This window comes from Lipotes vexillifer, unplaced genomic scaffold (genome assembly GCF_000442215.2).
Source record: "Lipotes vexillifer unplaced genomic scaffold, Lipotes_vexillifer_v1.1 scaffold150, whole genome shotgun sequence".
NCBI classification, from domain to species: Eukaryota; Metazoa; Chordata; class Mammalia; order Artiodactyla; family Lipotidae; genus Lipotes; species Lipotes vexillifer.
Window position 1 is genome coordinate 4,978,878 of NW_006792921.1, and position 16,368 is coordinate 4,995,245.

Genomic DNA, 16,368 nt, shown 5'->3' on the forward strand with positions numbered 1-16,368 from the left:
TAGGTATTTTTTGATTTCCTCTTTGATTTCTCCAGTGATCTCTTGGTTATTTAGTAGTGTATTGTTTAGCCTCCATGTGTTTGTATTTTTTACAGATTTTTTCCTGTAATTGATATCTAGTCTCATAGTGTTGTGGTCAGAAAAGATACTTGATACGATTTCAATTTTCTTAAATTTACTAAGGCTTGATTTGTGACCCAGTATATGATCTATCCTGGAGAATGTTCCATGAGCACTTGAGAAGAAAGTGTATTCTGTTGTTTTTGGATGGAATGTCCTATAAATATCAATTAAATCTATCTGGTCTACTGTGTCATTTAAAGCATGTGTTTCCTTATTAATTTTCTTTTTGGATGATCTGTCCATTTGTGTAAGTGAGGTGTTAAAGTCCCCCACTATTATTGTGTCACTGTTGATTTCCTCTTTTACAGCTATTAGCAGTTGCCTTATGTCTTGAGGTGCTCCTATGTTGGGTGCATAAATATTTACAATTGTTATATCTTCTTCTTGGATTGATCCCTTGATCATTATGTAGTGTCCTTCTTTATCTCTTCTAATAGTCTTTATTTTATTATTATTATTATTATTTTAATTTAATTTGTTTTATTTTATTTATTTTTGGCTGTGTTGGGTCTTCATTGTGCGCAGGCTTTCTCTAGCTGTGGCGAGTGGGGGCTACTCTTCGTTGTGGTGCACGGGCTTCTCATTGCGGTGGCTTCTCTTGTTGCAGAGCACAGGCTCTAGGCACGCAGGCTTCAGTAGTTGTGGCTCACGGGCTCACTACTTGTGGCTCGTGGGCTCTAGAGTGCAGACTTAGTACTTGTGGCACACGGGCTTAGTTGCTCCGAGACATGTGGGGTCTTCCTGGACCAGGGCTCGAACCCATGTCCCCTGCGTTGGCAGGCGGTTTCTTAACCACTGCGCCACTAGGGATGCCCTAGTCTTTATTTTAAAGTCTATTGTGTCTGATATGAGAATTGCTACTCCAGCTTTCTTTTGATTTCCATTTGCATGGAATATCTTTTTCCTTCCCCTCACTTTCAGTCTGTATGTGTCCCTAGGTCTGAAGTGGGTCTCTTGGAGACAGCATATATACGGGTCTTGTTTTTGTATCCATTCAGCCAGTCTGTGTCTTTTGGTTGGCGCATTTAATTCATTTACATTTAAGGTAGTTATCAATATGTATGTTCCTATTACCATTTTCTTAATTGTTTTGGGTTTGTTATTGTAGGTCTTTTCCTTCTCTTGTGTTTCTTGTCTAGAGAAGTTCCTTTAGCATTTGTAAATTAGAACACTCCCTAACACCATACACAAAAATAAACTCAAAATTGATTAAAGACCTAAACGTAAGGCCAGACACTATAAAACTGTGAGAAGAAATCATAGGCAGAACACTCTGTGACATAAATCACAGCAAGATCCTTCTTGACCCACCTCCTAGAGTAATGGAAATAAAAACAAAAATAAACAAATGGGACCTAATGAAACTTCAAAGCTTTTGCACAACAAAGGAAAACATAAACAAGATGAAAAGACAACCCTCAGAATGGGAGAAAATATTTGCAAATGAAGCAACTGACAAAGGATTAATCTCCAAAATATACAAGCAGCTCCTGAAGCTCAGTATCAAAAAAACAAAACAACCCAATCCAAAAATGGACAGAAGACCAAAATAGACATTTCTCCAAAGAAGATATACAGATTGCCAACAAACACATGAAAGGATGTTCAACGTCACTAATCATTAGAGAAATGTAAATCAAAACTACAATGAGGTATCACCTCACACCAGTCAGAATGGCCATCATCAAAAAATCTACAAACAATAAACGCTGGAGAGGGTGTGGAGAAAAGGGAACCCTCTTGCACTGCTGGTGGGAATGTAAATTGATACAGCCACTATGGAGAACAGTATGCAGGTTCCTTAAAAAACTAATGCTAGAACTACCATACGACCCAGCAATCCCACTACTGGGCATATACCCTGAGAAAACCATCATTCAAAAAGAGTCATGTACCGCAATGTTCATTGCAACACTATTTACAGTAGCCAGGATATGGAAGCAACCTAAGTGTCCACTGACAGATGAATGGCTAAAGAAGATGTGGCACATATATACAATGGAATATTATTCAGCCATATAAAGAAACGAAACTGAGTTATTTGTAGTGAGATGGATGGACCTAGGGTCTGTCATACAGAGTGAATTAAGTCAGAAAGAGAAAAACAAATACCGTATGCTAACACATATATATGGAATCTAAAAAGTATATATGTATATGGTTCTGTAAAACCTAGGGGCAGGACAGGAATAAAGATGCCGATGTGGAGAATGGACTTGAGGACACAGGGAGGGGGAAGGGTAAGCTGGGACGAAGTGAGAGAGTGACATGGACATATATACACTATCAAATGTAAAATAGATAGCTAGTGGGAAGCAACCACATAGCATAGGGAGATCAGCTCGGTGCTTTGTGACCACCTAGAGGGGTGGAATAGGGAGGGTGGGAGGGAGACACAAGAGGGAGGAGATATGGGGATATATGTATATGTACAGCTGATTCACTTTGTTATAAAGCAGAAACTAACACACCATTGTAAAGCAATTATACTCCAATAAAGATGTTAAACAAAAAATAAAAGAAAATAAAAATCACAGCACCCAAAAGGCATTGCATTTACTGCACCTTCCTAACCTGGATCAAATATTTTATGTCCTTTGATCCTCATGGCAATCTGTAAGGTTTGGTGAAGGTTTTCAATTTCAGAATTGGATTGTCTTCCAAAAGTTCACTCGTGAGCTCTTTGGAATTGGGAAGCTCTTTCTCCATGGAAGAAATGGTATCAGTGAAACACTTCCCAGGGCCTTCCCTGGTGGCACAGTGGTTGGGAGTCCGCCTGCCAGTGCAGGGGACACCATGCTCTAGAGCCCGCAAGCCACAACTACTGAACCCGCGTGCCACAACTACTGAAGCCCACGAACCTAGAGCCCTGCTCCGCAACAAGAGAAGCCACTGCAATGAGATGCCCGCGCACGCAACGAAGAGTAGCCCCCTCTCGCCTCAACTAGAGAAAGCCTGCGCGCAGCAACGAAGACCCGACGCAGCCATAAGAAAATAAATAAATAAATGTATTTAAAAAAAAAGAAAGAAAGAAACACTTCCCAGGTCAGCCCACAAAGGTGTGTTCAACCCACCATCTCGATGTTGTGATTGTGGAACGGTAGATGCTTTCCAAGTTGCAACTGGGGGTGGCATATCTTCAGTGATGTCATTATGGGGAAGCACTTCAAGAGTAGCAAGTGCCCTAGAGATGCAAAGTATTTTCCCAGCTTCCCAGCTTCCCAGCAGCAGGAGTTGACAGTCCCAGTGGGGAGCCAAGCAGGGGCTGTGAGATATAGGACCAAGGCCAAGAGGGAACAATCAGCACTAAAGGGAGAGCACCCTAATGATTAGGTCACTGGAATGCTGGCTCTGGTGTTCAAGCAGGGAGCTCCACACAGCTCCCCTGTTTCCCTTCTGTTGGACCAACTGGGGTGGGAGGCATGGGGTGCTTTACTGATAGTGGTTAAAGATGTAATAATGAAAGGACATCAGGCCAGTGGTGATAGCTTCCCTTGCAGAGGTAGTTGCCTGGTACAGGGGAGGGGGTGGAGGGGCATGGCTAGTTCCCATTAAGAAACTTAAGTAAGATATCTGTAAATCAGGCAGTACTCCCTGACTTTTACAAATGAGAATGACTATGACCCAATGGCTTTAGTGATTTCTAGGACCAAATGATGCCATATGACTGGCTAGGGTTAAACCCACCTTTGCCTCTTTCCAGGCATGTAGCATCCATCAGGTACCCCATCTTTTCAAGGCTCAGTTTCCTCAGCAGTCAAACAGGGATAATAATTGCACCTGTCTCAACGGGTCTCCATGATAACTTAATGGGGAAAGTCATGTCCAAGGGCTTAGCCCGGTGCCTGGCATTCAGTGCACGCTCGGGAAGTTTTAGCTGCCATTGCGACTCTGACACTACTGTGATTTCTAACATTACTGTGGTTTCTCCTTCCTCGTGGGCAGGTTTGGAAACCAGACCTTAAACTACAGGCTCTTCTATGATGGAAAACACTTTGTGGGTGAGAAGAGGTTTGAATCGATTCACGATCTGGTCACAGATGGCTTGATAACGCTGTACATAGAAACAAAAGCTTCTGAATACATTTCCAAAATGACAACAAATCCCATCTATGAACACATTGGATATGCCACTTTACTCAGAGAAAAAGTATCCAGGAGGCTAAGCAGGTCTAAAAACGAATCAAGAAAAGGCAGCGTCACAAATGAAGAACACACAGCGGTTGAAAAGGTAAGCTACGCGAGGGACGAAACAGTCTCTCTGTTTTTAATCTGTGCTCAAAAACCGGACGATTAATTCTATATGTGATTTGCCAGTATGTTGTAGGAGACCACCCCACCTCCACCGAAAGAACTTTAGAATTTTCACGCTAAAAGGGACCTTGGACATCTTTCAGTTCAAGCCCCTCATTTTACAGATGAGGAGAGTGAGGTCCAGAAATGTTTGATGATTTGCCCCAACTCATGCGGTCAGAGCCGGGACTTCCACAGATAATTATCTGTGCGTTTATTTGGAGGTTGAAAGGAAGAGAAAATCCCATTAATGTTTTATGCTGAAACTAGTCACTTGCTTTTTAATTGCCATTTGAGGTGTTACTGGCTCCATCTCTAGTCCACCCAGCTGGCCAGATACATGGTACTTGCATTTCCTTCTCTCAGGACTGGGTGACCACACGTGATCCACAGGTCAGCCGTCTCTTGAAGGTGGTTTTACCTAGATAACAGATTTTACTGACAGAGATGGGAACATTAGTGGTGATGATGGCTCTCTCTGGGAGGCTTGGAAAGACAGTCCCAAAGGAGGAGTTATTATGCCTCGCCGAGGATTAGAAGCTCCTAAGTGGGTGATGTTCAAGGTGGTTGCATCATGGCAGGATGTGGCGAGGAAGATCTGATTTTCCTCTCCAGTAAGTTGCTGTTTATTTGAAAGACACCACCACAGTTTGCTAGCAGATTTTTTGGATGTGCCTCTTTAGGAACCATCTGCTTTGCCTGGTTCTATCTGTTTTCCACTGAAAGAAAGTGACAGCCAGCCACGCCAGTCAGCCCCCACTGAGTCTGTGCTGAGCCCAGCTTCTAAGGCGAGCTTGGACTGGGGCAGATGTAAATAAGCAGGGTGAGCACTGCCACTTCTGGTGGTTACTAATCCTTAATTAAACTGGAATGGCCCCCTTCGTCCCCCTGTTGTCCAGTGTTAGCAGAAAGCAAAGGAACCTCGGGTTGACTGATTGGGCTTCGGCTTTGGCGACGGGGATGCACCAGAAAGCACTGAAATGAGGATGAGAGCAGAGGATGGCAGGCGGTTCTGTTGGCAGACAGGGGATGATCTTAATTGATTTGCTAATTAAGCTTTAGAGCCTAGGAGAACCTTCCTCAGAATCATGTCAGATGAGCAGCTGGCTCATGAAAAAAATCATTTGCCATTTTCTTTTTATAACTCCAGAGTCTCCAAAGCACCTGTTTATTCTTTTGCAAATCATTGATTTGGGAAATGGTGGGGTTTCTGATTGTTTACATTTCAACAAAAGAGAGAGAGAGAACTTGGGTCCCAACTTTCAGAGTTTGTTCCTGTCTAGGCAAAAGCCGTTCCTTACTCTGTTTGCCAAATCTGTTCAAAAGTAATTTAGAATAGAATATCTGGAAGCTGACCTTCCTAGCCATGACAAATCAGAGGATGAATTGTAAAATAAATCTCTGAAGTGGTGTTTATATTTCTGAATTGGAGAGTGATGCCACCAAAAAGGCAATCTGTTACAACTGCAGGCAACACACTAGAACATTTCCAGGAAAAGAGGTGAGTAGGAAGTGACTCTTGTGTAGTTGGGATGAGAGTTTAGATCCTGGGTGTTGGAATTGACATTCACCGATTTCTGCCTTCCCCCCACAAGGGAAGTTGGGTCACTGGAAACTGATATTTCTAGATGATAGTCCCATAAGGAAATTTACATGACAAAATATGTCCGTCCTTGTAGATCATTTTGTATTTATTTATTAAGATTAAATTTTGGAGGAAATTAATAATCAGATTAATAATCACTTTGAGTGAGCCGCCCAGTATACTTTTACCTTTTTAGGAAAAGGTAAATAAAGAAAACGTTGAAAGAGAAAGTCCAAACTCAGTGAAAGGTTTGATGGACAGGTGTTGGCAGTGCGGGTTTCTTAGATGCTAATGATGCAGTGTTTGGCTTTCCTGGAGGACACTCTGAGTACTGGGTCTGGTCATTTGCCAGGGGTCACTCATTTTGTTACTGGATTTGTGAAGTAACTTGGTACGCCTCCATCTGTGTCTCTCTGACCTGTATTGACAAGTGGAATTACCAAGTCTCAGTCTTGCCAGAAATTCCATTTCCCTTAAGGGCAGGTCAGTGGACTGCTGCCATGGAGACAGTAACTAGAAAAGAGGTGGCAGAAACTTGAGTGGATTGACTGAGAATGTCCGGGGCACCTGTCTGCTTCGGTAATGGCACGTCTTGAAGGTTTTAATGATTGAAATGGGTAGGTTTCCTAATACTTCGCAAATCCAAACAGCCCAGCATTTCATTTTCCAGAGTGCTTAAACTCCATCCGCCCATTTATTTTATTGCTCATTTCCTAATGAATCCAGAGAGACTATGTTACCTGTAAATCCGAGAATATTAACAGTGTCAATCGGCAAAAAGATATTACCTACCCCATCAGATGTGAGCTGTTTCCAGATTTACCTCCTGTCAAGATGGTTAGCAGTGAACTTGATTTTAATAACTGTAGATGAGGTGGGGAGAGGGGAGGGTGCAAAAGAAAAATGTTGTGGTTGTTAGCCAATAGGGATCTGTTTTCTTTCTGATTCTTTAATTGATTTTTAAAACATTATGATCTATAAGGGCCACCGTTTCATGTATTTAATTAAAATGGTCATGCCCAGTGTCATTTCTTTTATGAAACTTATTTCAGAATTTATTCCATAGATGGATTGTCTACTGACCTCCAAAACTGGTGCTGTAAGCAATGTAAGAATAACAGAATTTAACATTGGTTCAGACATTTGCAGTCCGTAAACAGATTTCACTCATGTGAAATAGTTTCCCATTTTATCCTCAGAACAACTTTGCCAGGTACATAGGGCAGGAATCATTATCCCCACTTTATTGAAAAAGTCACAATAGCAGGATGAGGAATCAGACCCACACTTCCTAACTCCAAGTTCAAAGCTTCTTAAATCTATGGAGCAGCTGGACCTCATTCTGTTCTTATTGCCCTTATTGCCTTAAGCAAACACCCTTGCTTTTGACCATCCTGAGTCAATTGATGGTAAGAATCCCTTAATATTTACGTGATGTGCTTTTGAAAATACACTGCTATTAACAGCTCTAATAACTAAACTGCCTTGTAAACGATACCCAACTGAATCAAATATATGTGACAACAATATTTTCAATAGCACATTTATTAGGTAGATTTGGCTTGCTGGATTAAATTGCATTTATGCTTTACTGGAGAAAAATCATCTGTACTCTTGATACAATACAAGCACATTTAAGAATATGTTATAGTTTACCATTATTCATTTCACTATTTTTTATAATAGCAAACATCAGAAAACAAGTTAAACGCCCATCAATTGGGGATTGCTTAGATGAATTATGGTACACCCATGTACAGGAATATTATGCAACCACAGAAAAGAATGAGGATGCTCTCATATGGACCAGTTTGAAAAATTACCCAGAGTTATCAAATGCAAAACCAAATATACTGTAGTATGGGCAGTATGGTTTCATTTGAGTAAACCAGAAAAAAATATTTTACTCATGTTTTTCTTGCAAAATCATAAAACATCCCTTGAAGGATGCAAGAGCTAGTATTAGGGTTGCCAGCGTGGAGGGGAAGGGGGTGTCTAAGATGTAAGGGAGGGGAGGAGTCTCCTGCTGCTATTTCATACTCTTTGAATTTTGGACCATGATAAATGCAGGATCCCATTCAGAAAATTAAATAAGAAAACAAAATTCATCATGTCCTAAATTCACATACGTTAAAGCAGACCCTCAGTAAAACATCTTCCCTACTCAGTGTATCACACACACACATATACAGTTCCAACCCTCTGGGCCCAGACTGTTTTCCCATCCCTTCTCACTTGCCCCCTTCCCCATCCTGATAGCTCTTTTTATTCTTTCATTTCTCCTTTGGATTGTTAGCAAAGAGCCTGTATTTAGAAGCCTTTTGCTGAAGGTTGGGGGCTAGAAGATGGTAATTATAGCACAGAACTAAATCAGCAAATAAAGAGTACGGCGTGACTGTCCCTGGAAATGGGGTGACTGTCGCTCCCTCCCTGATCTTGGCCCCTGACCACCTACAGACCCCTCAGCAGTGCTCCCCTGGGGTTTTTTCCAGCCCTCCCCCTATTTTTCATGCCCTTCCACCCCACCCCACCCCACCCTCCTTTCTCAAGCCGCCCCAGGCCAGCTCCCAGATTCCTCTTGCTTTCCTACAGCAGTGAGGAAGCCTTTTTCGTTTCTGCTCGTCTTGCGGTGAAACCAAGAGAGAGACCCTTTCTGGAGTGAAGGGCTCTGTCCTCCTGCATAGATGAGTGTTTCAGAGAGGAATGATCTCCAACCTCCACCCCACCATTTATTTTCTTTTAGAAATAATTATTTTCTTTACGTCCAGGGTGAACCTTTCGTCTTTTATTTCACTGTTTCCACCATAGGGATCAGCTGGCCTGCAAGATATCTTTGCCTAATACCATGTTACATTTTTCTCCATACTCCTGGAGCAAGAGGAAGTGCCCCCCACCCCCGCACCCTGAGCCACCCCAGGGCACAAATCTCCAGGCCTCGCTTACTGAGAAGCCTCAGCAGTGGATTCAGCTCATCCTGAGTGGTTCTCCCCACCAGTCCCATGATGGCCCCCAATGGGTGGTGCCCCTTTTGGTGACTTTTCACTCATCAGTGTTGCTCTTGCTGTTGTTTTCATCTTGGAAACCGTCTGATTTGCTTTGTCTACAGGACAAAGTTCAGATTCCTCAGCAGGACATTTGCAGCCCATCTAAGCCCAGGCTCCCCTGGAAGCAGAGCCTGAGGCAAGGGCTTGGTGCACTGGTAATTTGGGATGGCAGCCAGGGAGCAGGAGGGAGAGTGAAACAGACAAGGAGAGAAGCCAGTAGAAATGCAGATTATTGAGTTGGGCACCTTCCAAGGAGCCATGTAGAACTGCTCCTGGGAGGAACTGAAAGGCGGGTGGTATTTGCCCACCACCCCCTGACCTCTGTTGGCTGAGGGGTGCTCGTGAGCTGTTAAGTCCCTTAAACACCAGGCTGTGCCTGTGGAGAACCAGGTGGGTGACCAAGGGCAGGGAGTGAGAGATCACGGTGAGGACAGATGCTGTCAGACTGCCGGAAGGTGAGAGCCACAGCGATGCCCGGAGTCGATGGTGGGCCAGACAATGCCCACTGCAGTCCGGCCCCGCCCTTCCCAGCCTGTCTCCAGAGGCTGGCCTCCCTCGCCGGCCTGTGGTCTACAGATGTTCCTGTGCCCCTCGCCTCCCCTCCCTCTGTGCCCCGTCTGACATGCCTTCCCTCTCCTGTTATCCTCAGCTTTCTGTTCACCCTTTAGAGACAAGCACAGCCTCCGTAAGAAAACCTGCTGGGACCCACCCTCCCTCACCGGCTCTAAAGGCTTGATCTCATCTCAGCACTATCTCACCACTTTCAAAACAAAAAACTTTTTGTTGGAGTCTACTTGATTTACAATGTTGTGTTAGCTTTAGGTGCACTGCAAAGTGATTCAAATATATCTATTCTTTTTCAGATTCTTTTCCATTATACGTTATTACAAGATATTGACTATAGTTCCCTGTGCCATATAGTAGTTCCTTGTTGCTTTTCCATTTTATATATAATAGTGTGTATCTATTAATCCCAAACTCTTAATTTACCCCTCCCCCCTTCCCCTGTGGTAACCATAAGTTTGTTTTCTATGTTTGTGAATCTGTTTCTGTTTTGTAAGTAAGTTCATTTGTATCGGGTTTTTTTAGCCTAATGTTTTGCACATAATCTTTAAGATAATTTAACATGCTGTGTCTTAGGTAATTATTGAAATCAATGGCTCTCGGTGTCTCCCTCAGTGACTGGCAGCATCACATTCCCCAAGAGACTGATTAGAAATTCACCTGCTGGGCCCCCACCCCAGCACTACTGGGTCAGGACCTCTGGGGCGGCACCTGCCAGCTGCTGTGTGACCAAGCCTCCAGGTGGCTCTGGTGCACGCCCAAGTTTGAGAACCCCTGGTTTAGACGCTCCTCTCTTCCTCCAGAAGTTGACCAGTTGGAGGCCCAGGTCATTCCTTGGTTTACATCTCAACTCTAAAGCCCAACCCATGAAGGACTCAACAGAGTAAACACTGTTGAATGAACAGATGGATAATTTTCAAAATGGAACAGATTAGCTCACACTCACCCTAAGGAACAGTGTATCTCCAATACACCAAGATGGTGCATCAGTATCTCCCACCATTTTCTCTCAGGGCGGCTCCTTCCACCCCTGGGCTAAACTCTGACCTGCTGTGGCATCCTGAGAAGCTAGAGCCTGGAGGAGGAGGGTCTTGGAGACCATCTTGTGCATCCCCTTTGTTTTACACAACAGGAGACTAAGGCATCCAGCTCATTTGTCTGGAGTATTTCAGAGACATCTAGAGGTCACAGAGGCTTGGATAGAAAAAAATGCTTTAAAGCAACCGGACACTTAGAAGTTCTCTTAAAGTTAAGATCTTTGAGGAGCACAAGTTATAGGTACAGGACTCCCGTGTGAATGATTGAAAAGTGAAAAATGAATTCAGGTTGCAGTTAGCCTTAAAGGTATCCCAGCAGTCAGGGCCCAGCAAGAAACAGAAGACACATTCACTGGGATTTTGAAGAGAACTTGATTAACGAGGGATCTTTCCCAGGGACTGGCAATGGTGGGAGCTGTTACCTCCCCAGTACTGAAGGGACTATGGGAAGGCACTGGGTTTCTGGGGTCTTATGAGAGCTGGAGGGGAGAGGAGGGGGCTGCCACAGAAGGGAGAGACTGCACGTGAAGGGCTTCTGTAGGTAGGGAGCTCACATAAAAAGGGAACTCCCACAGGAGGGGACTCTCATAGAGAGAGACCCTCACAGTCAAGTAAGGGTGCAACCCTTAGGTGCTGCGCCACTCAAGCGGGAAGGGGCAGGGGAAGAAATATCTCAGCTTCTCTCTCCTCCCACCCTTTGATCTCTTGCCTGCATCTCCCATTGGACAAATCCAACCAGCAGCCAGAGGACAAGGGAGCCAGGGTTACAGTCCGTAGGAGTCAGTCTCCCCACCATAGGCGAGGAGGGAATGAATTGGGGGGGGGGGGGGGGGGAGGGGGGGGGGAGAGGGGGGGGAGAGAGAGAGAGAGCGTAGGAGTCAGTCTCCCCACCATAGGCGAGGAGGGAATGAATTGGGGGGGGGGTGGTGAGATGTGGCAGAGAATAACCAATGCAAGGAACAAATAGAATAAAAGTGTGTTAGCCTTGTTCTAATTCCTATAGAACGTTCAGTCACCAGGTTCAGAAGCCACGATTGGCATTAATGCAAGATGACGAGGTAGCCCTTTTTGTGGGTGGGCTCCACCACTGTGCCATTATGGAAGGGGTCTTGGTCCTAGAGGGTGGAGAGGCTTTGTAACTTCCTTAAGGACAGGTGATTCAAGCATGGTGTCGCCCATTGCCATTCCCCGAGCAGAGATGCTGCATCCATTTGCCAAAGAAGGAGCCTGCATTGTTCACACAGAAAGCATCCAGGGGCTGAAAAAGATACAGTCATATTACAGGGTCTGGAGAAACTGGAGATTTGTTCCGCAGGAGGTCTCTTGGAAATAATATGTAACTGACATAACCAGTCTTTTCTCAGGAGAAAGGATAAATGAAGATGAACATAATTTAGCTAGTAAAAGTGACAGGTACAGGGCTTCCCTGTTGGCGCAGTGGTTGAGAGCCCGCCTGCCGATGCTGGGAACATGGGTTCGTGCCCCGGTCCGGGAAGATCCCACATGCCGCGGAGCGGCTGGGCCCGTGAGCCATGGCCGCTGAGCCTGCGCGTCCGGAGCCTGTGCTCCGCAACGGGAGAGGCCACAACAGTGAGAGGCCCGCGTACCGCAAAAACAAAAGAGTTACAGGTACAGTAATAACTCTGATCATCCATCTTCCTACTCACACACACGGTGTCATAAAATGGAATGTGATATAATGCTATAAGAATGGATTTGAACTTAGATTACATTTGCTCATGAAACCAGGCTTTACCGAGAGTTATTTAAATCAGAATCCCCTAAGGGTGTGGAATTTATCACGCAGTCTGGAAAAGAGCTGATTTGGCTTTTTTTTGGGTCAGTGGTTCTCAAACCGGCTTCATGTTAGAATCACCCTAGGAGCTTTTTAAAGAAAGACACGTGTTAACCCCTCCTGACTTACTAAATCTAAGCCTCTACTGGTGAAGCTCAAGGCTCTGTTTTTAAGGTTCCCCAGGTGATTCTAAAATTCTCAGCCCCTGGTTAGATGAAAGGTCAGATGGGGAAGTAAATGTTGTCAGATACTTGGGAGCATTTTCTTTTAAGGACTCCTGTCCCTCTTTCTCTAATGCCTCTTATATTTCTGAGACTTTTTTTTTTTTTACGGTACGTGGGCCTCTCACTGCTGTGGCCTCTCCTGTTGCAGAGCACAGGCTCCGGACGCGCAGGCTCAGCGGCCATGGCTCACGGATCCAGCCGCTCTGCGGCATGTGGGATCCTCCCAGACCGGGGCACGAACCCGCGTCCTCTGCATCAGCAGGCGGACTCTCAACCACTGCGCCACCAGGGAAGCCCCCTGAGACTCTTTTATATCCTAATTTAGGCACTGGCATTCTTTCTCACCTTTACCTCCACACAGAAAGTTCTCCATGTAGACATTCTTAAGAGAGTAAACTCCGGTGCTTCTGGTTACCTGAGTTGGTTCAAAGGTTTGCTTTGCTCCTTTTTTCCTGGGTCCTTTCCCCAGATTATTGGCTAAGATTTAAATGATGGGGGAAATTAAATGTAGTAGGATTAAGAGAATTTAATGAAGACACAAGAAAAAGTCAGTATCTCTTCTTTACGGGCTAGTGGGTGGTTTTCTTAATGACAATGTTTATAGGACTAGGATTCTCAACCTTACCTGCCCACTGGGGAGTTTTCAAAAATACCAGTGCCTGGACCACACCCCCCAGAAAACAGATTTGACTACTTGGGATAAGGGCAGAGCATCTGGTGTTTATATTCTCTGGGTGATTCTGATATGCAGCTAAAGCTGAGAACCCCTGCTATGGAGGAATAACTAAAATGAGTTAGGTTGTACTGTACACCAGATTTATATTTATCAGAAAGCTCTTTTTTACCAGTACCCTGCTATCAGTGGTCTCAAGGTTAGAGCTTTACAGGAACAAAAGGGAAAGTTATCCTAATACATTCAGTGTGTGTCAGAATAAGATGGTCCAAACAAACCTTCCTCATTCATCCCCATCAAAAATCTCTGGAAAACAGCGCGATGCACCCCTTGCTGAAGTATTTTCTATGCAGACAGTGCCATCTAGTGGCTGAAAGAAGAGTTACATGCTGACTGCAATCTCAAAGGGCCGCACTTAACAGATGTGGGAGTAATGAGCAAGAACAAATGTTTGAGCAAGAACAAATGTTCGGCCAAGAATCCACTGAATCGTCCCCATTTCCTCAGGTTTTATAGCACAGATCAGGCTATGCAGGGGCTAGGGGGTGTCTGTTTTGTGGTTCGGGCTCATTCTTTGTGTAAGCAGGTGGGCAGTTCCTCCAGCTTGGGGCGTTTAGGTATAAAAATGGTCCCAATGACCTGATTCACTGAAATTCTTGTCCTGGGTCACTCAAATTTTTTGGCCTCGGGGCCCTTTTTTACTCTTTCAAATTCCTGGGGATCCCAAAGAGCTTTTGTTTATGTGAGTTATATCTACTGATATTTACTGCATTAGAAAGTAAAACTGAGAAAACATTTAATTCTTTTAAACATAACAGTAATAAAGTCATTATGTGTTTGTGTAAATGACATATTTTTGTGAAAGATAACCCCATTCTCCAAAACAAAACAAAAAAATAGTGAGAATATTGGCATTGTTTTACATTTTGTAAATCTCTTAAGTGTCTGGCTTAATAGACAACATCTGGATTCTCACTCCTGCTTCTGTATTCAATCTGTGGTGATATATTATTTCCTTTGAAGTGTAGGAAGAATCTCTGGCCTCAAACAGATAAGTCTTTGGGAAAAGGAAGAATGTTTTTATAGACCTTTCAGGTAAATGTGAATTTTTTAATTTTTTTAATAATAGAACAAAACTTAACAAATGGTAGTTTCTTAAAGGTTACTTACAATGTCAACGGGTTAGAAAAGGCAATTGATAAAAATAGTTTTGACATTACGGACTCTCTGAGAGGATCTTGGGGTCCCCCAAACATTGGTGGACCACACTTGGAGAACTGCTGCTCTAGGCAGACGTTTGATGGACAGAAAGCACACCTTTTAAAGTTTATATCTGTACATCTCCAGGGAGGTGTTTGGGAGGAATTATTATGCCACTTTTATCACCTTTGACTCTGGGAGGTAAATGTTTCTGTCCCCTGGGACTGCCGTACACCTTTGGTGACTGCAGGGGTTGCCCTGATTATGGCCTCAGAGTTCTTCCCAATGGCTCTCCCTGGGGGTGGGCAACAGCACTGATTCTGGGGCCTCTGTCATTTGAAAACAGCTTTCCAGGTAACTCTGATGCATATTCCAGTAAAGAACCACCGACCTGCTCTTATTCCCTTCCCTGTACAGGTAAGAAGCTGAGACCCAGAGCTCAAGGTGACATGGTGACGATGAGCTCTGGCAGGACAAGACACCATTTTAGGGAATCCCATTATTCTCTTTCCTTGGCCTGGCACAGGGTGTCGGCCTCTTTCTTACTCTTCCAGCGCCTCTCCTTCCACCAGCTTGCGTCTGTCTCATCAGGACTTACCAGTCTCCCCACCTCCACCCCACAGTGAGTCGCTGTCCTTTTTGCCACCTAGAGCTATGCACCCTCTTTTGGAAATGGCACCCAGAGCCACTTCCCCTCCCGCTCTCAGTTTATGTCCTTCTTTGCTCCCAGAGGCAGACTGGTGATTCAAGGCTGATCCAAGGGGTCACATTTCCATGGCCACTCTGGTTGGTTCAAAGGCTGGCATGCGGTCAAGTCAGAACCAATGAAACCAATAGCCTTGCACTGTGAATTCCTGGACGAAGGCCCTTCTGCCCTTTTTCTGCTGGGCTGGATCCAACAGGAATTAGAGTCTGGGTGGCTAAAGCCTTCTGGCCACCACATAGAGTCTGAGAAAGTGTAGCCTGGAAGTGGAGAGAAAGAAACTGAGTCCCGAGGACGCAGTCTGAGCTGCCTCTGGGGCCCGCTGCGCTCTGCTGCCTGTTTCAGTGGTTAACAAGTCCTTCCTGCTTAGCTCTTGAGCCGAGCAACGGGAATGTCTGTGTTGAGTTTAGGTGTCTGCGTCTTTATAACCAGAAGAGCTCTAACTCACACCACCCCCATCCCCTGTCCTCCACACTTTCATCCTGCACTCACTGCTTGTCACCATTATCAAGAAAGCTCACTAATCACATTCAGGCTCCATTTTCATTTTAATCGAATCACTCTCACTATCCTTCTTTTACATGGTAACATCAAATCAGAAAAAGGGACATCTAGTGTTTACTGAAATGGGTAGGAATGTAGTGCCTGGATTACCAGGCAGACTGAGAGATAACCCTAAAGCCACTTCCAGAGAACATCTCTCCATCTCTTGCCTGCAGCTCTGAAGTGGGTTTGTAGATTTCTTAATAATGACATGCACTTACATAAGATTATGGCAATCTGTTGAAGAGTCCTAGTGAACTCTGATAAACCAGACTTTTATCTGCTCATGATTTTGCCAGGAAATTTTTTTAACAGAATGAGAAGAAACATAGCCCCATCTGCAGTATTGGATCTGCCCAGAGAGCTTCTGTTGAACACGAGACCTCCCAGATTATCAGTAAAACAGAGGATATGAATTGGAAACGTGCAGACCCTGAGGAAAGAAAGGTCAAAGTTCCAATCTGTAGTCCTGATTTATTTTTTTAAATAGTTTATTTATTTATTTATTTATTTATTTAGGCTGCGCCAGGTCTTAGTTGCAGCACGTGGGATTTTTTTTTTTTTTTTTTTTTTTTTTTTTTTGT

At 44.3% G+C, this 16,368-nt stretch overlaps 1 protein-coding gene across 1 annotated transcript in view; it reads left to right on the forward strand.

The window, feature by feature from the left end:
- The window catches only part of LOC103069777 (beta-chimaerin-like), a 116,629-nt gene that overhangs the window by 98,282 nt on the left and 1,979 nt on the right, over positions 1 to 16,368 (forward strand). The window contains exons 7-8 of the mRNA XM_007466124.1: positions 4,069 to 4,354; positions 16,100 to 16,181. Coding sequence (XP_007466186.1) covers positions 4,069 to 4,354; positions 16,100 to 16,181 — 368 coding nt within the window. The remainder of the gene's footprint in view (positions 1 to 4,068; positions 4,355 to 16,099; positions 16,182 to 16,368) is intronic.